The sequence below is a fragment of the Artibeus jamaicensis genome, unplaced genomic scaffold, assembly GCF_021234435.1.
Source record: "Artibeus jamaicensis isolate MK-2021 breed Jamaican fruit bat unplaced genomic scaffold, CSHL_Jam_final contig_956, whole genome shotgun sequence".
In the NCBI taxonomy this organism is placed as follows: domain Eukaryota; kingdom Metazoa; phylum Chordata; class Mammalia; order Chiroptera; family Phyllostomidae; genus Artibeus; species Artibeus jamaicensis.
The window spans coordinates 733,867-756,716 of NW_026522021.1; the positions used below are offsets into that span (position 1 = coordinate 733,867).

General features: G+C 52.1%; 1 protein-coding gene across 8 annotated transcripts in view; it reads right to left on the reverse strand.

The window, feature by feature from the left end:
* Positions 1–22,850, reverse strand: part of CUX1 (cut like homeobox 1) — a 362,320-nt gene that overhangs the window by 50,335 nt on the left and 289,135 nt on the right. For 3 of the 8 annotated variants that reach the window (XM_053655326.1, XM_037139190.2, XM_037139189.2), the window contains 6 exons: positions 22,159–22,827; positions 21,015–21,080; positions 19,616–19,717; positions 16,273–17,123; positions 14,289–14,454; positions 13,716–13,772 (listed from right to left, as the gene is read on the reverse strand). The exons of 2 other annotated variants lie outside the window; for them this stretch is intronic. In XM_053655326.1, coding sequence (XP_053511301.1) covers positions 13,716–13,772; positions 14,289–14,454; positions 16,273–17,123; positions 19,616–19,717; positions 21,015–21,080; positions 22,159–22,827 — 1,911 coding nt within the window. The remainder of the gene's footprint in view (positions 1–13,715; positions 13,773–14,288; positions 14,455–16,272; positions 17,124–19,615; positions 19,718–21,014; positions 21,081–22,158; positions 22,828–22,850) is intronic. 3 more of the 8 variants (XM_037139193.2, XM_037139192.2, XM_037139191.2) reach the window with 2 other exon arrangements.

The window sequence follows — 22,850 nt, forward strand, 5'->3', positions numbered from 1 at the left end:
AGATCAAGGACAAGAGAAAAAGAGCAGAGGGAGGAAGACAGAGATAGAAGCCGGACTGGACAGCAGCCTTGGCGGCTGCAGGCGGCACGACGGTGCCAGGGTGAGCAGAGTGTTCTGAAGTGCCTGTTGCTGGCGTCCTCTGTCCAACAGAAGCCCTGGTGGCCTGGAAGGACCCTGCCCAGCTTGAGGGCCTTTCCGGCTGACAGTGCTGACAGCTTCAAAAGCCACAACAGGCTGGACCACTTCCCAGCTGAGCTCGGACATGGACTGGGATGGAAACTCTACCCCTGGCCCGAACTGGGGGAGACCTGACAGCACCTCCTGAAGCTCCTCTCTAAGGAGACCTGTCACCTGAGGGTTTTTGGCCAAACAGCCTTGTTAGAAATAATGAAAGAAACCTTTCCTGGGTGGCGGTGGCAGCGCTGAGGGGCTCCTCAGGGCCTGGACGCACCTCGGAGGCCAACAGCAGACACTCTTGACGCCCCTGGGGACCACACCCTGTCTCCACAGTTGGGTGTCTTTGTTAGACATTGCCAATGCAAAAACACGGAGTTTTTACTTTTGAGTGTGAGTGGGATTTTGACTGATTAGTAGGAATTTGAAACAAAATACTTGAATACTTTAATAGATGCCACACACGCAGGAGCTTCCCACGCCTCTTCTACCATGCCACTGTGTTGCAGACCACTCTGCCTGGTTCCAGGAATTGTATCTGGACCCCTTGTGGCTAAGGGTGAGGGACACCTTTGGAATGTGAGCTGCAGGAGACAAAGCTTGTCTCTGGTAGCAAACGCTGCCTCAGTTTCCTCTCCCTGCCCCCAAAGCTTGGTGATAAGTCAATGACAGGTAAGACCCCTCACAGCCAGGGGGGGCCAACCTAAGCCAGACTCGATCACCTGGGAGGCCTTCATGGAAGGACTGGGGGGGGGGGAGGTACAACAAAGAGCAATAGACTCTTGCCGCCCCTCCCCCCCCAAGATAGCCTGAGTCCCCATGTACTCTGGGAGAAGCACTTCCTGGCTCTAATCCCCTTAAGCCTGAATACCTGTTGGGGAGAGGTGCAGCTCCCTGCTTGCTGGGTATCCTGGGGAAAAATCTGGCACCACAAAGACTTCCTGATAAACCTGTGAAATCTGCTCTGCTAAGAGTGCTTTCATTCATATGTTAAGGGTTTGAGCAGGAAACCCTAAAAACTCTCTTCCTGACAGACTCTGACTCAGACTAAGCCCTCAGATTTCTTTGAAATGTTATCTACTGTTTGATCCTTGCCGCCCTGTATTCCTGTGTATTACAACCCAATAAAAGGCCCTGGAGGAGGGGGCTCAAGGCCTTTTTCTCCTCGGAGAAACTGGCCACTGCTTACTTCTCCCCAAGCAGATCACATCATGTCTCAGTCATGATTACTCTCCATCCGTGGCACACGGGGGGACGACTTGCAAGGAAAGTCTCCCCCACACCACTGGACACTTCCCAGAGGCGAGAGAAACAGAAGTGATCTAACAGCACAGTGAAGTGTATCAGAAGTGCCCAGTCGCCGTATTACAAAACAGCCTTCCTCCCCAGGGCTTGCACCTGATGCCCTTGGGGAGCGAAGGGAGGGGCCTCACTGCCCCAGGCCCCACTGCCAACGGCTCCGGAAGACTGGGGGGAGGCTCCCCAGCATCAGAGAAGGGCCCACCACACACCCCTGCCCACACCCAGGCTCGTGCCACCCCGTCTTGCTGCCTGGGACGGGCAATACTCTTGGTCCTCAGCGAGCCTGGGTGTTGCCTTAAATCACCAAAAATTTTAGCAAACCTACCAATCACTCTTTTTTCCCCAATAGCAGAAAAGAGTAGTAACCTGACAAAGGCTGGGGGTGGGGCTGGAAGGAAAACCTGAGAGGGGCGTGGGGAGCCGGGGGCTGGCAGGACCCTCTCCGGTCCCTGGAAGGGTAGATGCCACCCGTCAGCTTTAGTTTCTAAGACAAAACGGAAGAACAATGGTCCCTTTCCTGCACACAGCCTAGCCCCTGCCATGACTGAAGTGAGGCTCTCGTAAAATGTGATGAAAGCCCCTGGCACACAGCAGGTGCTGGTGCATGTCTGCCCAAGGAACTATTCTTTGGAAAAGATAATACTGCTGGGAAAAAATGGAAGGTGGCAGGAAAAGACCAAACAGGAGATGAACTGACTCCATGGGAGAAGCTGCGGGCTGCTGAGCAGGGCTGTTGGGCACAGGACGCTGCGCACGTCGCTCATTCACAGGGCCACCAGGGGCCAGAGCCAACCCAGCAGCATGCAACACCCATGGAAAACTCCTATGGTGACACAGAAGTCAACGCACAAACCTTTATTAACAAAGGAAAATCTGTTTAGTAAAAGCAGGGTTTCTATTTAACTCGTGCCATTTCTAGCTTATCTCCCCAAACTTGACTCCTAAACCCCTTGAAGACAGGGCCTGTGTCTTTCATGCAGAAAGGCGAACCTCTAAGTGCCTGGTGTTAAGGCGCAGAGGTGAACCAGGCAGATATCATTAAGTTACTGTCACAAGGGCCCTGGGATGAGGGCGAGGCCAGGGATGCAGCAAGGGTGGAGGGTGCTCACAGCACTGTGTCACTGAAGGGTGAGGCTGGCTTGTGCACGGAGGAGTGCCCAGGCCCGAGGTGAGGGGAAGCAGAGAGGTAGGGCTGGCCACACACTACAAAGGTGTGACTTCAGCCCTAGGAAAGGGCTGAGGTGGGGGTGGGCCCCAGCTGGACTTGCAGTCTGGACGCAAGGTTTTGGCTGTATTACTGAGATAAAGGAATGGCCTGAGGCGTGAGCCAGGGGAGGGGCTGTGGACATTGAAAAATGAAAAATCTGACAGGCGTTTAGGAAATAGAAACTGGGGGTGCATTTGGGAGGGGGTGTGTAAGATGGAGAGAGGAGTCGTGGTGGGCTGCCAGACTTCCAGCTTACGCCATCGGGAGGACAGGGGAGCTTCTGCTGGGACAAGGAACACCGGTGGGAGAGCTGCTCTGGGCAGAGAGGCTGAGCTCGGTTTTGGGTGTATTTCATCAGAAGGGGCAATGAATGCAGGGGTCTGGTGGGAGGTCTGATGAGGGAGGCCAGCACGTCAAGGGAGGCCCCAGGACCGCCTGCCTGTCCTTGGCTGCTCACCTTGGCCTACTGTGTACGACAGGGGCGCTGGCCTTGGACTGTGCTGAGGTCCCCCAGGGGTCTACAGACACGGGGCTCCTTCCATCATAAACATTTTGTGCCACCCGATGCTTCCCTCACTCTTGGGGTTACTTTTCACTTCCCTATTTTCTTCCCAAACTGCGAGAGTACACTGGGGAAAACGATCTTAGCAAATCTGCACTGACCTGCACAGAGGGGAAGCTGAGGAGGCGATGTGGTCCTGTGGCCCCCTGGGGCCTTCCTTAGCTAAGTGAGAGCTCACCTGTGGGGTGGGGCACTGCAAGGGGTTCGGAATGCAAATTTGCTCCCTCTCAGGCGTCACTGTGTATCTTTTATAGGCTCTTAAGAAAATATACATGTGAAAAGGACAGTCTGGGAATATTTCAAATTACCGGTATTTTTCAGACTATAAGACCCCCCCCCATTTGGGAGGAATAATGGATGTTAATGCTGCTGTTGAGTTCTGTTTACATTTACATTGGTGAAATATTATGTTATTTATGTTATTAAATATCTTACCACATTTTTTGCTTCAAAAAATTTCCCCCTATTTTCCTGCTCTAAAACCCAGGTGGGTCTTATGGTCTGAAAAACACAGTAAATTACAATTCAAATTTTGCAGTGAACTCAGTCTGGCAAAGTTGCGGAAGTGACACAGGGTGACAGAGTTGGTCCTGCTTCAGGGGCACAGTGCTCACGCTGTCCCCAGCTTTTCTATACAGATCCATAGTGACTTAGAAATAACACTTTCAAATCACCTTCAGTAACCTCATTACCAAGCCAGTGGTGTGTGTTAACACTTATCAATGTGCCCCTGTGCGTTAAGAGAAAACGTACGTCACACAAACAGTCTAAACATACATATTACTGAGATGGGAGAAAACAAGCCCTGTAGTTAACTGCTTTGCAGTGATCAAAGATTAATCGCTGTGTGCGTGTGTGTGCACGTACAGCCCACGTGCACCGTCCTCTGCTCTTCAGGGGTCCTTTCTGGCTTTGGGCAAACCTGCCCATCCTTCACCAATAGTTACACTCTGGCAGGCAGCTCACACCTAGTAGCAGAATTAATTTTCCCAGATTTCCAAGAGCTGGAGGGGCTAAGAAGAGGTATTCTTTCCGAGCCTTCTGAGCCTTCTAGGCTTGCGGCTCAGATACAGAGTGGGCAGCGGGCTCTGAAGTGTCAATCTGTACTGAGGCCCCAGCGTCCGCCCCAAGAGCAGCCTGTCCCCTCGCCCAATACTGCCAGGCAGCCTGGCGTGCGGGTGGTGACGTCTGGGGCTGTGATGGCATGTTCCTTGGAGAATCCATGGCTTACTACGGACACTGAACACGCTGCTGTGAAGGCTGCCTACCGGCTTCCCAACATCAGGCAGGTGAGTGAACTGGTCTGGCCCCCCAGGGGCCAGGGCTGTGAGGATTAGAACCAAGTGACGTTCTGTGCTCTGCAATGGTGTTACAAAAGCTATTAAGGTACATTATTTTACACATCCTCCCAATCTCTCCATACCGCTTTACTTAATTTGTGATGAAATTGTTGAGAAAGGGTACTTAATGTAGGACAGTCAGTAAAAGTAATTTATCATCTTCCCGCTTCAGTGCTCCCGTTATCAGTGAACTCATTTTCTGCATTCATCATGCAATCAGCCTATTATTTGCATATTAATCAGGCAGTGGACCATGAAAGAACTGCATCCCAGCCAAATGCTGCACTATCTCAGGAGAAACACTCAGTAATTATCATACATCAGTGTTATGATGTGGTAATTGATTATAACATCTTTCTGCTGCCCCCGGGGAGCCCCTCTGCTGACCCAGCCCCCAGCTCTCTGGACAGGCTGTTCCTTCTCTTCCTCCCCAAATCAGAGGAGCCCCTGCTGCTGGCTGAGCACTGTCTCCTCCCAATTTTGTGAGGTATTTAAACTGCGTGGGACAAAACTGAGGGTAACTCAGAGAGGAGAGGGTCTGGCTTGGGGGCAGGTGTCCCTCTGGACTCCGAGTGTCTTCTCTCCTCAGCCGTCTGGTTTCAGAGGGGCTGCTCCGGCTTCTGAGAAAGTATCAAATGAAATGCTATGACTTCAGTCTCTTCTCGCCAGAAGTTGGTACAAAGGCAGTTTGGTTGCTTTATTTAGGAGCCAAATGACAGACTAATTTTGGCCCTCTTGTAAAGGACAGACGCAACATCTGCCAATTCAGACTCTGGCTATATTTAGGGACCCAGTTCCAAAGGGAAGAACGCAACAAAATCAAGATGAAGCTGGTGAGGGGCCTCCCGGGTGCTCTGGTCTATCCAGGTCCCCTTCCTCACCCATCACGGGCAGCCCAAGTGAGGCCCACGGTCCAGCCCACACAGGGTTGAGGCTGGGGTCCTGGGCCGGCTTAGGGCCACAGGCAGGGAGAAGACATGACAGCAAACGGGCACGATCCTTTAGCAGAGAAAGGACCTCAGGCCCCTGTGCGTTTTCCTGGAATTTAGACGGGAAGGAGCTGCAAAGCAGCATGGGCCTGCATCACAGGCTGCGCGAACGAAACACTTTCTGTGGCAGAACTTGATAGTCTGACTCTGCCACCAGTTTGTTGCCAGGTCTCTCCTGTTCTCCTGCCCTGCTCCACAGAACAAACACCAGGCTGGATCCCAGGGCAACTGAGGTGTCTGATTTTCTGTTCATTGTTGGTTTTGTCTTGGATTTGATTTTTGATCTGTCCATTTATAATTTAAACCCAATTTTGTTCCCTGTTTTGCAACATGGCCATGACTTTCTCAGTGTCGTTCCAAGGACCACCCCTTTACCCATCGTGGGGGAATCAAGTCCTCAGGGCTGAATGATGACCTGCCTGGACCTGCGTGCCTGTGACAGCTCAATGGCCGGGAGGCTGCCGGTCTCAGGATCATGTGTGACTCTCCCACCTCCTTCCTGACTGGGGGCAAACTGCCTCTCACCCTGAGCTTTGGTTTTCTCAATCTGTCAGATGGGGCACATCACGCCCACTTACTGACCGAGGATGAAGATATTAATTAGCACAGTGCAGGGCACACAAATGATGTAACTCTGCCAGTCTCCTCACTGCACTCCAACACCTTCGAAAGATTACCTTTGGGTTTTTAGGCATTTAAGCTTCTTCATCCCTCCCCTAGAACCAAACCACTGAAAGCTGAAGTCCTCATTTGCTCCTATGACCTATTTTTGCCTCTTGTACTAAATGCGCAATGTACTGTAAATTCAGTTCTCCTAAGAGTCTAAAAGGGAGAGGAAGGAGATGTGTCTAGAGGCCTGTGGCTAGGGCTGCTGGGGCCTCCCCCAAAAGGGGAGGTAGGGCGTGCCAGCACCGAAAGTCCAGGCAGAGCCGCTGAGAGAACTTGATCGGGATGGTGCTGCCGCTCACGCTCACCCAAGGCGAGAGTCCCTCCTACATCCAGACCAGGAGGCCTGGTTCCGCACCAGCTGGCCCCAATGGCCTGAGTGATGACCTGCCGTCTTACTCTTAAAGCTCAAGGTTTCGGGCTGGCTTTAAGGAACTGTAGATGGAGACACGACGTCCAAAGAGGGATGGCACTTCGGAGAGGCCAAGAATTAGGGAGCTGCGTGTAGGTCCTTCAGTGGCCCTGGGTGCTGGCCGCCACCTAGTAGTGTTCGCAGTGGGTATCTCCACCCAAGGCTGCTCACGTGCACTGGCTACCGCCAGACAGTTTATGCTTTGCTGTGAAAATCCATCTAAATCTCCCTCACTAGTAACTGGTTAAATAAAATATGGTGTGTTCAGATCCAGGAATCCCCTACAGCTGTGAGAAGAAGAACTTCCTTATGCACTGGCCTTGTAAAGTGTCCACCGCACACTGCTGGGTGAGAAAAGCAAGCCCAGAGCCTGGGTCCTGCATGCGCCTTCCATGTGGGACCAACACCTAGATGCATGGGTTCTGTGGGAGACGGGGAGCAGGGTCACTTCTGGGGAGGGTGGCTGGGGGATGAGTGAGGGGAGCGACTTAGTTTTTGAAAAGATATACGCCCTTTTAAATCTTGCATTTTATAACCATGGTGCTCCTCCCCTATTCAGAAAAAACCCACAAATAATAGAAAAAAATCAGTCAAATAAATTTCTTATTCTAACTCTATCCTTTTTTTTGAGAGGCACAGTAACAAATCTTACTCTTGCAACAGACATCTTTGGGGGCTGATTCATGCCAGAGTGGCCTTTCACAGGGACTGCGATGACCCGCTGCTTTGAGACAAAACACTGAGCAGCGCTCCCTCTCGGTGGCTGGCTGCCTGGGGATGCCTGTACAGGGTCTGCAGGTGCTATGTGCTCTAGGGGAGGACAGGCTGGGTGGGGGGTGGGCTCGCTCGTCCCACCCGGGCTTTGTAGGCAAGAAAGGCCTCCATTCTCCCTCAGCCCTCCTGTGTTGATGTTGCAGGGCGGCTGCTTCAGGATCACATGACCAGTCCCCCACGTGAATCCCACAAATGCCGGGGATGGCTGGGAGAGCTGACAAAGCAGCTTCCGTACACAGGGAATACCGGGAGGTCATCCTGACCAATCGCCTTTCAAAGGAACTCCTGAGAAGTGCATCTTCCACTCCTGCAGCTTGCAGGCTTGGTGGAGGCTGCTCATGCACTGCCTCGCCCTCCTCTGAGGCTGCTCTTGGGGCTGCTGGGCTGCACAGGCTACCCCTCATCGCTCTTGAAGCGTTAAAAATAAATACACAGAGCACGGTTTCCTGGGCCACCTTGGCAGGCACCAGGGAGACGCCTCACTGGCGGCAGAGTAAGACCCTACACAGCAGCGGAGGAGAAAAGGACTCTCCGAGACCCTTGGGGGGATGTGCCCTAATTCCTGTCTGAGCCAAGAGTCCTTCCTCCCAACTCAGCCTCCTTATCCATCTTTCCACTTGAACAAGGCCTTTCTCTACATGGGGCTGAAGAACCTGCCCTTTGGGCCATCACAGCCCACTGACTAATACATGTCTTCCCCCAGTGACATCTTTGCTTCTCTACTAAGGTTTTCTGAGCCTCACGAGCCCCACCCTGCAGTCCTAGACAATTTCTCCTTAACTCTAATGTGCCCCAGGGTGGCCTGGGGCATATCCGGCAGTTGCTGGCGTGGCCCAGTGTGCTGGGTGGTGTCCACACTGTGAACACCGGAGGCCACGCTGCCGCCTGTTGAGCCTCAAGACCTGTGTCTGCCTCTCCATGATCAAGCAGGGGGAGCCCTTTCCCTGGCCACAGCCTGGCTCCTGGCGGTCTACCTGCTCAGTTTTTAGGCAAGGGGTTGCGCCTCAGGACTCTAAACACCCTCTTCAGCTTCTAGCTTCTGTCCTGTCTTCTCTTCACAATGGGACCGGTGAGAACCCCAATGGGTTGTGCCACCAATCACTGGCCAAGGCTCATCTCCTCTCAAGAAAGATCCCCCACTGGAGGAAGGAGTGCTTTGCGGGGAGCCAATGCCCCCTTGGGCAGGTTACAGAGGTTGCCCTCAGAGATAAGGATCCTCCCTTCTGTCCACTGCGTCTACTTTTCTTAATATACAAGACTAAGGGGCCATAGCAACAGTATTATTGCACATAAAGAAAAGACAAACTTCATCCACAATCCACTTTCCTACTGTCACTTTAAAAGGAAATACAAAAGGCCTCTGAATTCAGGGTTTCTAATGTTTTTACCTTTTTCAACAGTTCCCCGTTGGCGAACTTTGTATCTGCAGAGCTCTCCTTCTAGAACAGCCCCCTTCCTGGCTCCTCTGCCCTCTCCCTGGGGCACCCTCAGCGCCAGGAGCCTACCTGCAGAGCAGCGGCGATGCACAGCAGATAACAGACAGTGGGACGGTAGGTTGTACCTGAATCCAGAAACCCGTCCTTTCTGACCTCAGAGTAGAAAATCCCCTTATGGCACTCGTGATGAGAAAAGCCCTAATGCGGGTTACAACTAAGAAAGAAAGAAGTGACGAGGGGACTTCGTTCTCCTGGCCACTGGATCCAGTGGGTGCAGAAGGCTGAACCCCTGTCCAAACAGCGAGCAGTGGCCGTGTGCTCAGGGAGGGGCACTTTCTAGTTCACATGCACTTCCCGGGATTCTTGCCTGTTTCTGTCCTATTGTCTACGGCTATGTGCAGTTATACCCGAGTGTCTTCTACTATTTGAAATAAACAAGAGTTGGAATAATTATTTTCAGAGAGAACCAATGGTTACTTTCACTGATTTATTCTGATGAAAGCTAGTCTAAGGCATTGAATAGGGTTTTGCTTGCTTTAGAAAGTGCCATGAAATTTTCCAGGGGTACACTGGTCCCTCTGTTTCCTAGTAGGGCATCCAAATGCCCCACCCTGATTTAGTCCTTGAAGTCTAGGAACTAAGCCCTAACACAGAGTTCAGAGCGCCGAAACCCTGGGCACATCTCATGTCGGTGGCGCAGAGCGAGCGCCACGGTGCACTGCGAAAGGAGCACTGGCCGGTCCCTCGTAGGGAGGGACTGTGGCCACTGCAGCTCCTGCTGTGTGGCCTGCTCGGCCTGTGGTCGCACGTCAGGAAGGGGCACATGTAGGACCACCCACGTTAGAGACGGACGGCAGCAGCCGTCTTCTCCGGAGGCAGCTGACACTCTACAGATTGAAAATAACAACAGAGAATTCTCCAAGGGCGGAGAAGACTTGGAAGCTGCAGTTCCTGACTGACAAACTGGGGAAAAGCCGGACATCTGATGACAACTCTGAGGGGAAGGGGCCATCCTTTTGCGTGTACAACTTGCAATAATGCACCGGAAGCTGGGTGGACACTTGTTAGCTGCGGTAATGGAATGCTCCCGCGTGAAACAGTGACAGAGCTGAGTGCACCGGGCAGCTCCTCTATCAGATTTCTGTCTGTGATGACGGAGGCGGCAGCACGGCAACTCTGTTCCTCCCCCCAACCCCCCTTTGGAGTTGCCTCTTGTCTTTTTCCTTCCCTAGAGGCAAAAAGATTAATCACACCAAGGAACTGTGAATATGAAATGAGCTTTAAGGAATAAAAAGGAAAAAAATCCAGTGGTTTACTAGATCATATCTACTTACCTATGTACCTACCCACAAAACACACTCACCCATCCCTCCATTATAGCTCAAGGTTTTCTTCCCTTTAAAAACACCACTAACCTGTAAACAATAACTCCAGGCTGTGCTCCCAGAACACAAGCCTTGCTGGACCCCTCCCTCTCCTGTATAAGTGCTCACCGCGCTTCCCCCGGGCATTGCTATTGCTAAGCAGTGCTAGGAAGCGATGGATGATACCTGGGATGGAAGGCAAACAGAAGGGGGACTTAGAGAACCAATCCCCAAAGGGGAGCTGCAACTCTGCCTTCATGTAGGTTTGCCGTATGAGATCAAAGAGACCCTTGATATACAGTGGTTATTAGTATGTAACCGCTGACCGCCCCCACAACACTGAACACTGGGAATGTGAAAGAAGCCAGAGTAAAAATGTTTGTAGAAAACTGGACTACCAGGATATATATGAAGAGCTAGCTGATCTGAAGTTCTGTCCTTTAAAAACTTTAAGAAAAAAGTTACTCATACGATTGGCACAGAACCCTTTGTGGTCCTTACTCTCCAAGGCCACAACAGCTTCCAAGAAAAAGCACAGGTCACTAGCTGACAATGGCACTAACTTTCCTTAATGTCCAAGGCCATCACCCCAATGCTCAGATCATTAGAGGGGCATTCAGAAATGGTTATATCCACCAAGAGGAAAAAAATGATGCAAGCGAAACTTCAGTTCATTTCTCTCTCCTTATCGTAAAACTGATCAGCAAGTTTGACATACAAATCATTAAGGAGAATGGAGACGCCGAGGGCAACGGAGTTGGGCAGAAAGAGCCAGACAGAGATTCTTCAGTGAGGAAAATAGATTCTTGTGTCAGCAGTTTGCCGTTTAGATGAGTGAGGCCATTCTGCTCCTGGGGCACCTTATCACCATGGTAACCAAGCACAGAACCCATTAGGTCCACACCATCTTAGCAACAAATCTATAGCTCTCACTGAAGGGCTATGGACAGAAGGCAAGTCTTCCAAAGTCCTTCTGTACCTGGGAGTCTGAACTGACCTCCAGGCCAATCTGACGGCCTGGATTCTCAGACACTGAGTGTTTCTCACCAATATTCAGGAACAGACCAACCCAGCATTGGAATTACCTTCCTGAAGCCAAGCTGCCTCGGGGTAGAGGTCTCGTGGAGCCACCACCAAGGACACAACACCCTCCTGGGGCTGGGGGCTTCTTGGAAGGATTCCGAGGTAGCCATGGTGAGAGCAGGGACTCGGAATCCTGGGAAATCCTAGGAACAGAGGCTTTACTCCCCTGCTTTTGGGGGAGCAATGCTGACGCTTCCTCAGAGACACTGCTTTTTAAGTTGTCAAGGAAGGTTCTGGAGTCTCTTATAGTCATTCATCCCAATGATTTATCATCATTAAAATTCTATTTTTGAATCTAAATTCCACCTGCTGAAAAGCACAGCTACTTTAATTTTTAGAAACACTTCTGAAAAAAGAACACCGACAGCAGAGATATTTCAAACAAGGAAAATGACCAGCCACAGTCTTGCCATCATACGATAATCTCTCTTTCCATTTTGAAGCATTTTCTAGACTTTCTTAATCCAGAGAAAGTTTGCCTTAGCTACCACGATGACACTAAAAAATCTGTATTTTCATAGGATATAGACATATTTTCATATTTCTTCAGTCCCCACAGTTACTGCTTTGACTGATGACTTCCCTACTGCCGACCACCAGAGGGGCTGGGCCAGGTAAGTGGTCGGCACTCCATCCGGGTCTGGCGGAGAAGACGTGGGAGAGGCCTGCCTGCCAGTCTTCACAGAAACCTCGGGGAGGGTCTACAGCACTTACTGTTACCCAGAGGCCCACCGCCTCCGCCTTCTTCCCTTCTCCAACCTGCAGACTCCCCAGGAGTGTTACATCGCTTCATTTTATAAAGTAATTTGATACCCTACAAACGTCGCTTGCATCCCTCCCAGGAGCCTGCGTGCTTTCCTAAGGTCGGAAACTTGACCATTGTGTGTGTGTTCCCGTGCGGCAGCAGCGACCAGCCGCCACACAATAAAAAGCAAAGCACCGTTCTTTCACAGTCTATCCAGACGCAGAGAAGGTTTTGGCATTGATTGTTAACTGACCTGGAACTGCAGGGGACTTCCTGTTTTATTTGGGAACAAGGGTGTTTGGATTTAAGAAACATTAGTCACATTCTGCCAGGTGCGGCTCTGAGTCTGATGGGGCAGCAAATGGTCTCTGAGAGTTGAGGAGGAGGCGAGTGTTCCGTGAGAGCGAGAGGCCAGGCAGATTTTCCATGCAAATGCCCGCAAAACTCGAGCCCAAACAATGGCATCCAGTATGCTCCCAACTGACTTTTGAACGTGGGCCAGTACTGCCCGAGTTCTCCAGCACTTGCTAATCAAATCAACCAGGCCAGAAGGGAGAAGGGAGTCCACCTGGGCCTTCCTCAGATGGCCAACCGCTGCATTTAGATGTGCAGCCAAGAAACCTACAGCTCGGGCAACACACAGCCTTCCAAACTCCATTCTGGTCTGAATCAGAATGGGACACCTGAAACCAAAAAAGCCCAACCACAGACGCGCTCTGGCTGCATCTGTGCGTGGGTTTGGCATCTTGCAGCAGTAGCGGCCGCCGCCCAGCTGTTCCCTCACTACACATGTTTTCCCTCGTAAAACTTCCAGCAGGCTGGCAGGCTTCGCGCTCCTCACTTAGCTTTGTTTGTGTTTTCGATGAATCAATGGGATATGGAGACTAATCAAGATGTTTAGAAAAATAAAGAGAGAAAAAAGAGAACAGCTTGTGATGCTGGCTGTTCCTGAAAGCTGGGTGAGAAAAGCTCTGCCCACGGCGGGGGGGGGGGGGGCGGCAGGACACGGAAGGGGGTCTAGGAGCGTGGGCACGTGAGCCAGCCCGGCTGGCTGCACCCAAGTGCTGCAGTTGGGGGCCCTACAGCGCCAGTGCCACCCAAGGGCCTTGCAGTTCCCAGGTGCTGTCTCTGCCCGCGTGCCACGGCCTCCATCAGCTGCTCCTAGGCTGGACCCCCAGGCTCAGCCCCACTCTGAGTATCCCTGACTCTCTATCCATTCAGTTACTGAGCTATGTATGGCTCCACCTGCCTCCATTTCCCTCTTCCTTGAAGGTGGCCCAGGATCTTCCAGAGGAACTCGGCTGCCCCTTCCTGACCATGCCTTGTGCCCTCCTACTAATGGAAGCCCCAGCACAGAATCCACCCCTGACTCGAACCATAGCCCTCAGACCCGAATACAGGGCTTCACATCTAGAGGCTGACAGACTGATGCACGAACGTAGTGAGGAGCAAGACAACACTGGAGGAACTCTGCACTCAGCTGTCCACCTCTCTCCCCATCAGAAACTACAACCACAAGGAAAGCAGTTTGCCAACAGGACAGCATGTTTTCAGCTCCCTGGTCCAGAATGAGGGATCCTTTGACTCTCTCCACTGTACCCCAGAGGACAGGGAAACATACGGGGCATTTCATTAAAAAACAACAGGAACCGGCTAGTTACCTGAGCTCACACAGCCCTGCTGCAGGGGGTCCTGTAGTGACGTCACCGAATGGAGGACTAAATAAGAAAAAGAAGTACAATTAAATCAGAAAAAAAGCCCCCAAGAGTTTAAAGCTTCCTAATGCACTGAGTGTAGTGAGGGGGGATAGTGTAAGGTCCCAAAGGCCTAAGGGAGGATTCCCCCCTTGTAATGGGGAGGGGCCAGAACACGGGGCCCACATGGGCAGGCAAAGTGCTGCTGGTAGGAGGTAGGACCCTGGCTGGGGAATGGGTGGAAGCTGGCATGTCTCACCTCTGTGCCTTGGCTGATTTTCTTTCCTGATTCCCTGATTTAGCTACTTGACTTTAACCTATATTTATGTATAAACAGTGTTTTCTTAATTGGTAACTCATTTTCTGTTGCTTATAAAATTAGCTAGGCATAATCTTCTCACTCCTAAAAACTAAAGGTAGCCCCATGGCAACAAGTGGTGGAGAAGGAGGGACGGTTCTCTGCGTCCAGTGCTGTGTGGCCGCCCACCTCCCTGCAGATGCCCCTCCTCTGTCCCTGCAGCAGCCTGGGGCTGCCCTCACCTGGACCCTGCTGCTGCCCTTGGACCGGCAGGACGCCCTGGCCCAGCTCGCCATTCAGCCAGAGCTGCATCCGGATGAAGGGTTCGCGGCCTTTCTGTGTCAGCTTGCTCCATGGCTTCGGCCGAGACAGCATGTCACTGACACTGCCCTGGGACAGGCCCAGCACCTGGAGGGGCAGACAAAGACCCCTGCATCAGCACCCAGGGTTGAGTGGGAGGCTGCAGAAATGTTTTAGTGATATGTAAGAAAAGTGCGGGAGGTGTGACAGAGTCAGAGGACACGCAGGGAGTGCTCCTGGCCGAGCAGAGAACCACTGCCTGAAGGTCGGCGGCAGCCTGGTGCGGGCGAACAAGCTTTTCAAGGTCACTGGTGGGCTGCTGCCCTGGCACTAGGAGCCATACTCATTGTCACTGCTTTTAGCTCCCTGGGAGAGGCATGTTGGGAGAGGGGTGGGGTCTCCATCCTGTCAGGGCTGCAGGGTCGTTGTCTTGACAACCTAAGAGGAAACACTGAAACCATCTTGCTCTTTGCCTGGTGGCGCCAAGAAAGGCTGAGGTGCTGGAGCCAAGGACCCCTTTAGAGGCAGAAGCAGTGGACGCTGGTGGGATGTTGGAAGCCAGTCTCCTTTTGCTGGTGCTGTGCCAAGTTGGCATTTAGAAAGATTCCCACTCTCTGATTACATCCTGCTCTACCGTGGGGGCCCAGAGGTAAGCTGGTGGCAATGGGGGAGCCAGCCAGGGACTAAAACTCGCTGTAGACAGTGGACAAGTTGCACATACATTCCGGAGTTTTCTTATGCTCACATATGGCCATACATATGTATGGGCACAAACACCCCCCACAGGACACAGATGCAGCCCAGAGATATTTAGGGGCTGCATCCGATCACTCTTTGAAAAGTTCTCAAGTTCCAGAATAAACTGCACTCACGGGCCAAACAAGTTCAACACTATTAAGTCTGCTAAATTTAAGGCATGAGCACAAATGTCTATTTAAATGTTCTCAAATGATATTTTTACAACACTGAACTAGAAATTTCAAGGGACTTGAAATTCTCATCCTCATTTTTATTCCTCCCATCACCTTTTGCAGAACCAGGATGAAGAGATCACAGTCAGATATTGCACGGATTCACAGCATTATACGCTGCCAATGGCGACCTGAAGGCAGGATGGTGGGGTGGGGGGGGGGGGGTGGTGTTAAGAGCTGGGCAGGCAGGCCCCTTGGGGGCCACCGCTGCCCCAGCACGTGCCCCTCAGGGTGGCTGCCTTTTAAGGGAATGGAGCACTTCTCATTATGCTCAGCATTCATTACTTAAAACGATCCTGGGGTATCAGGGTTATCTCATATTTTATAGGCCCAGTAAGTTCCCATCATCCAGAGTCTTGTTACCAGGAAGTGGCAGGAACAGAAAGGGCCTGGAAGTTCATCCACACACTGCTGGGAACCAGGAAGGACGGCATGGAAACAAGGCTTTCGGGGTGTTGGCCACCTCTAGCTGCACATTCCTGGGCAGGTCACCTCACCTTTGGCTGGATAACACTGAAGCGCCTACTGCTATGAGAGAGGTACAGTTACTCTTTACATGGCCCTTGTGTTCTCTGCACGTTGGGATCAGATCTCTTTTTGGCCCCCAGGGCCTGCAGAGGTGCCTCTGGGCCGCACTGGACAGCAGAGGTAGGACTGGAGTTCAGTCACCCACCAGCTTGGGCACTTAGTTAACTTCCCTGAGCCCTACTTTCCTTAGCTGTCAAAAGGCAACTGTGCCGCCCCCTTGCAGTGTGACCGAGTGGTCTGAAGGAGCACAGCGGGTGAGGAGGCCTGGCCTGGAACCTGGTCCCTGACACGGATGCAATAGATGTTCGGGAGCAGACAGCTCATTATGTCTGTGGTTACTTAATTCACGGGTGATGGCAACGTCCTGCAGATACTTATTTCTAAGCAATGAAGAGAGATAAGAAAACCCAAGCCCCCAGTCCCTTACCTTCTCCCCAAAGATCCTTTGACAAATGCCATTCTTGGCTAGCTTCTCTTTCACCTGCCGGGTGAGCTCAATGGTGTCCACCTCCTGGTACATGTAGATCTCATACTGCTCAGGCGTCAGTGGGGGGACGGAGGGCTTGGCGGGCTTGGAAAGGGGCACGATCGGGGAGGAGGGCAGAGGGCTGTTCTGGGGTGTCTCGCTGCGGCTGGCTCCGGTAAGGCTCAGCTCCGAGCTCTGGGAGTACGGTGACTCTGCGCTGGGCCATTCTTTCCAGTACTCGGAGGAGGAGGGTCCTTGGAGCTGGCTGCGATCCCCCCGTGCCTGGCTACTGCCACTGCTGCCGCCACCACCGCCACCTTTCTCTTTCCCGCTGCTGGCTTCTTCGACCTTAGTCTCCTCGGAGGGAGCGCTGCTCTTTCTCTCTGGCTGCACCGTGCTCCACCAGTGGTCCTTCCACCCGCCGCTGCGGCCCAGCTCGTTCTTCACGTGTCGAAGGACGCCCTGTGCAGAGTCGGCCGCTCCCTGGAGGTCCAGCCCAGGCACATCCTGGGACTCCTTTTTGAGGGCTGGGGGGTTGGGTAGAGCTGAGGTGTTGGAATCAGGGGCAGAGGGGGGCTTCTTCAAGGAAATGGCTAGAGGAGAGTAGCTGGACACCGAGGACATGGGCGACGTGGATATTAACTTGGGGGTCAGGATGGCAATGTCAGTCTGTGACAGTGGTGTTTGTTTTAAGGCGGGGTCAAGGGCGGCTTGCTGGGCCTCCATCTCTCGACGGGCTTGCTGGAGGATGGAACGAATGGCGTCGTCGGAGCTCGCACTGCTGGACGTGGAGGAGGGCTGGGCCGGCTCCGCTGCAGGGAGTAACAGCAAACACAGAGGTTAGACGAGGTGGAGCTGCCACCCATGGTGGGGACATGCTTCCTTCACTCCACTTCTTCCTGACTCGACCTACCCTGAAATGCAGAATACCGGGGAGGACCACGCAGCTCTCTTGTCCGACACATCCCCAGTGAGCAAGACATTCGTGTACCTTGTCCGAGAAGACTCACTGTCAGGGAGTGTGATCAGAGGGAGGAAGTATGTTCAGCGATACCCATTCTGGACTTCCTTTCCCTGATGATTTTTAAACAGTACCCTTGTGTATTATATTCCAAAGTTCTAGTGGTTTTGTCAAGCTTTAGAAATGTAATTTCTGTTAACAGTGGGGGCTAGAGACCAGTCTCCCAGTGTAAGTGGCTAAGTTCCCTTCTGGGTGGGCGACTGTCTCGTGGCCAGCAACCCTGAGCCCCACAATGGACAGGGACCAGGGCTGTGATCCCCCAGGGGAGTCAAAAGTGTGGCTGGGCCTCAGGATCTCCATCTGTAAGCTCGGGATGGGTGATGGACAAGCCGAAAGATTCGTAACTAGGGCTGTGCACTAGAATCACCCGCTGGGCTTGTTAAGATGCACGTGCCCAGGCCCCAGCCCTGGAGTGTCCCACACAGAAGCAAGTGTGGGTCTGGACCAGCACCTGCATTTTCAACCGGCTCCCAGGTGACTGTGGAAGGAGGCCCCGGCTGAGAGGTGCTGGGCTGAACGCTCCCTCCAGGTGTGTCAGCTCAGCAATATGCCTTCCTACCTGGGGGAGGAAATCAGACAAGCTGGCCCTTTGCCTTCAAATGAGGCTGACAAATGCCTCAAACAACAGCGACAACCTATAATGCCTCCGGAGGGCCTGACTACTGGCTAACAGGAAGGCCTCCCTTGGCCAACCCATGTGACCCCACAGCCTCCTCAGGGGCAAGCAGCACCAGCAGTCTGCAGGAGAAACCGCACCCGGGAGGGAAGGGGCGGTCCCTGCAGCGGCACCCAGAGGTGGGTCTTTCTACTCCCAATTTGGGCTATCTCCTACCCTGCCAAGCTTTCTGTTTGTTCAGCTACCCGGAGGAGGGTCTGGCTTAAACCTCAACTCTGGCCTTGAGGGTGAGAACCACACCAGACTGAAGGCTCCATCCATCGCCAGGCCAGGTCCCATAAAGAGCTGTTCCTGACCCCCTGAGGTCTCTAGAAGGAGGCAGATGGCAACAGAGGGAAAGTGCTAGGACTCGAGTTGGGAGATCAGGGTTCCCCTCTAGGGTCTGCCAGTTAATGAGTTTGTGCAAATTATTCTAACTTTCAGCATGTTAGCCAGGGATAATAGGATAACAAATCTATCATCCAGGGCTGTTGTGAGGAACCAGTTTGAAGAGCTGGTTTAAGAGAGGCCCAGCCTGGGTCTGCCCCCCAGCAGCAAACACTGAGCTCACCCACTGAACAAGCCACGTGGGAGCTGGCAGCCTGGGGAGAGGATCCAGCGACCAATGCCACGACCAGTGGTGGCCCACCCTCAGCTGCCACAGCCCCAAGGGCAGGCCTGGCAGGAGCCTCGTGACTGGCTTCACAGAGGGGCTCTGCAGAGAAGGGCTTGCTGGGCACAGGGCCGGTGTGTGCAGAACCCTGGGAAGAGGCCTCCGGCACGCGGTTTCCTCTCCAGCAGGACTGAGCTGAGTCTACAGCATGGCTCACATCAGAAAGCTTAACCACAGAAACGCCAAAATGTGGGAGCTCTCCCCTCTTGGAGAAGGCAGCTCTCAGGGAGCTCCGTGGCCGCCTGCTGAGGCAGACGGACCACAGACGTGGACACCTATCCTTTAAAACTTCCCATTCCTCCCTAGCAACATTGATTCCATAAAGCAGCTGTTAAGAATTTACCCTTTTTCAGTAGTGTTTGGTTAGGTGTATATCCAAATAACAAAAGGCTATATTGCATTTAAAGAAGAAATTTGATTCAAACTACCAGTTAATGTAAGTTAAGAATACCCTAGGCCATGGACATATTCTTGAATCAATGGTTGAGAATGACATTATGGAAAGGATGGTAACTCTTAGCAAAACACATATTACACAGATGTACTCCCCTCTGCACTTACTTAAATGCTGGAAAATATACATTCTACTTTTTAAAAAGATTTTATTTATCTTTAGAGGTGAAGGGAAGGAGAGAAGGAGAGAAGGAGAGAAGGAGGGAAGGAGGGAAGGAGAGAAGGAGGGAAGGCGGGAAGGAGAGAAATACCAATGTGTGGTTGCCTCTCGTGCGTCCCTTGTTGGGAACTGGCCTGCAACCCAGGCATGTGCCCTGACTGGGAATTGAACCGCAATCTTTTGGTTCACAGGCCCATGCTCAATCCACTGAGCTACCCCAGCCAGGGCGCATTCTAGTTTTTTTTTTTTTTAATAAGAAGTTAACTACTGCTGACCAAAACACCTATGACAATATTCTAGTTAAGTTTGGGGAAATAGTAGTCAAAGGAGCAGAGCCCGTACCGGTTTTCTGCACCTGCAGCTCCCTTTTGGCTTGTTCCAGGATGGACTTGATTGCTTCATCGGACCCAGTCTCTGAGGCTCGGATCCGGGTGGTGATGTTACCTACAAGGAGAAGCCACACCAATGACATCACACCCACACCTCGGACAAAAAGCAGTGCTGCATGAAGAGGTCTCTCTGATAAATAGCTCTCATGGGAGTGGAGGTGATAACGGGCAGGAGGCAGGCGTGGCCTCCCATTTCCTGTACCTGCTATGCGTGCAACTTCACAGCAGGTACCATGACCCCATGCAGGAAGGGCTTCCTGTGGAATCTATTTGGCACTAAATGTTACTCAGCCAGTGGGACGAGCTCTCACATTCACCCAAGCTGGGCACCCACGGGTTGGGACCAGGGAGAGCCAATCATTTAATCTGGCATAAAAAAAAGCGCAATGGTTTTTTTGCAAGTCATTTAAAAGCCACTCTAACAACTGCTTTGGTGTGGGGCTCTCTGTTCAAGGTTATGTACGTGTATTTGAGGCTGGCATCTCAAAAGGGAAAGTGGAAAAGAAGGGTTGAGGCTGATTACCTGTCAATTATTTGGATGTACAAGGTGAAGAGGCTGAAGGCTTAACTTAAAGTTTTCAATCTGTTCTCATGTATTGTCTTTTAAAAATTTATGAACGAGGAGAGGAGCCTACAGAAATCCCTAAAGGATGAGAATTCAGTCTTTTGGTCACATGGTGATGCTTTGCAGAGTAGCCACAAGTACAGAAGCACTGAAGCTACTATGGCCCGGGGGCTGGCCCCAGTGCTTTCTGGAAGCCGTCCACATTTTACTTTTCCACTGCCTTACTTTACTACAATAGGAACCACCGCACCAAACCATTTAAAACCCACACACCACGGGGACCAAGCCCCATTAAAGACGCAGCTCTAAGGAGTGCAACTGGGGCTGGCTGGCCAGGGCCCACAGGACGCTGACTGTGACGGAATTTGTCCACTCCGCAGCACCTTCAACATATTCAGTTAAAAGAAAGTACGAGGAAGCAGCAGTATCTCATCGGACTCAGTCACCTGATTTCTCTCAGAGCAGCAACTGGTATTCTCTCGCCTGCTCCTGAGAAAACGGGACAGGCATAATTGGAACCTAACGGGGCTGGGACTCATACTTGGGCACTACTTCTTGGTGGTGGAGCCCGCTTCTCACCGCTCCTGCACTCGGTAGAGTGTGAGCACTCGGGAGGAAGAGGTCTTGCGTACTTGAACCCGTGCTTTGTTTTATACTTACTAGCTCTGTTTTTCCATCAGGTTCCAGGCCAGAATCACACTGCACAGTTTTAACCCAAATACACAGCTAAGGACATGCTGCTTCCTAGGTTACTAACTGCAAAGAAAAACACCTGCCTGCAACATACCTTCAGACCCATTTCTTCGTTTCGGTACTTCCTGAAATAGTCTGTTCAGGCTCTGGCCTGGATTCTCTGTTGAAAAACAAGTGTGGTAAGAACAAAACAATCAGGGGGATGGTGGTGTTGACGATATGGGCTGCGTGACATGAAATCTGAGCCACCTGTCACTACTGAGAGGGCTCAGGGCTTCCTGTGCAACTTGGGAGCTACTGGAAAGTTCTGAGAGGCCACTCCCTGGCTGACTGGCCTCAGAGGCCGTGGCTCTGCTGCAAAAGGTGATCAGACGGACCTGCGGCCTGCGGCACCAATGCCACCAGGGGCGAACGGAGGGAGCCCTGCCGCTAAGCGAATTGCCCACCAGCCCCCGGGACAAAGCTCACATTAATCATCCAAAGACAGTCAATTTCAGTTAACATCGCCATAAAAAGCTCGATGTGCTTTGTGCAAATTGATGTTGTTGTTCAACCGTCTCCCTTCTGTTTGTTTTGAGGCTGCATTTCAAGGTTTTCCACATGCGCCTGACAAGACTGCCTCTCTCTATCACTGCCAATTTGGCAGAGTGAGCCCCTGCCGTTAGGGAGGGAAGGGGCTCTTTCAATTGGGGGCCGCACTGACTTTTTACCTTTTTATAGAGGGTGGAGTAGGAAGGGTGTTTTAACAAAACTTTCATGTATGGAACTCAAGGCAGGTGTGTTTTGCTTATAACGCTAAATAAATCACTAGCAGAACATAAGCACTGGGGGAGAGCTGCTCCCATGGAACCAGCCCTGTGCGAGGACTGACCCCGGTGCTGCCGCTGCTATAGGGCTGGACGGCACCCAGGGACTCCTCCTCACGTGGGGTCCAAGGCCAGTCGGACCACTGGACACTAAACATGGAGGATGCTGTACGTGACATGATTCCCTCAATTCAACACACAGTACTGAAATACTGAGTTCACTACGCGTGAGGTGCTGAGAGGGTTTCAGAGGCCAGCCCTCCCACATCTAACAGCTTTCGCTCATGCCAGTTGACCCCTGAACCCTGGAAATGGTAGAACTGAAGAGAGCGTTACCTGATGTGATGTGCACATGTCTCATTGCACACAGACACACACACACAACTCAGTGACGGGCTGACAGGCTGGCACCAACCCACGAAAGTCTCTCACCTCTCTGTCTGCCTTGGATGCTGCGAAGAGCCAAGATGTTCTGCTCATCCGAGAGGAACTGCTTCATCTTGTGAAAAGGCTCCTTGCCACGAACGGTCAGTTTATTCCACGGCTTGGGCCGGGCCAGGATCTCGCTCACGGACCCTTGAGACAGTCCCAAGACATAATGTCCAAAAATGCGCTGTCCAATATTGTGCTTGATCAACTGCTCTTTCACCTGCCGGGCGATTTCTGCAGTGTCTATCTCCTCGCCCTCGGAGGCGCTCCCAGCACTTTCTGATTGGCTGGGAGATGGGGCCATGCCATTTACATCTGGGCTTTGCTGTAATGGACTTTGGGATGATATGGAGTTTGTGCTGTATGGACCTGTTGAAAAAATCATGCTTGTGCTTCCTGCTTCCTGCATGGCCTTGGAGTAGAAGGACTGCATTAGCTGTCGTTGGAGGAGAGAGTTTAGTGCAAATTTTCCCGTAGAAGCCAGGGGTAGGCTGGGGCTTGCCAGGGATGAGCTGAAAAAGTCTTGAGTTAACCCCGCTGGTGAGAACTGGTGTGTACCATTAGTATTGGAAGCCTGCTCCCCCGTGTTGCGGGGCAACTGAGGAGGGGGCGCCGGCAAAGGTCCAGGACGCCGACTCTCAGGCTGGTCTTTCCCTTTTCTCCTGGCTGACCCTACAAGGAAGGGCAAACATAAT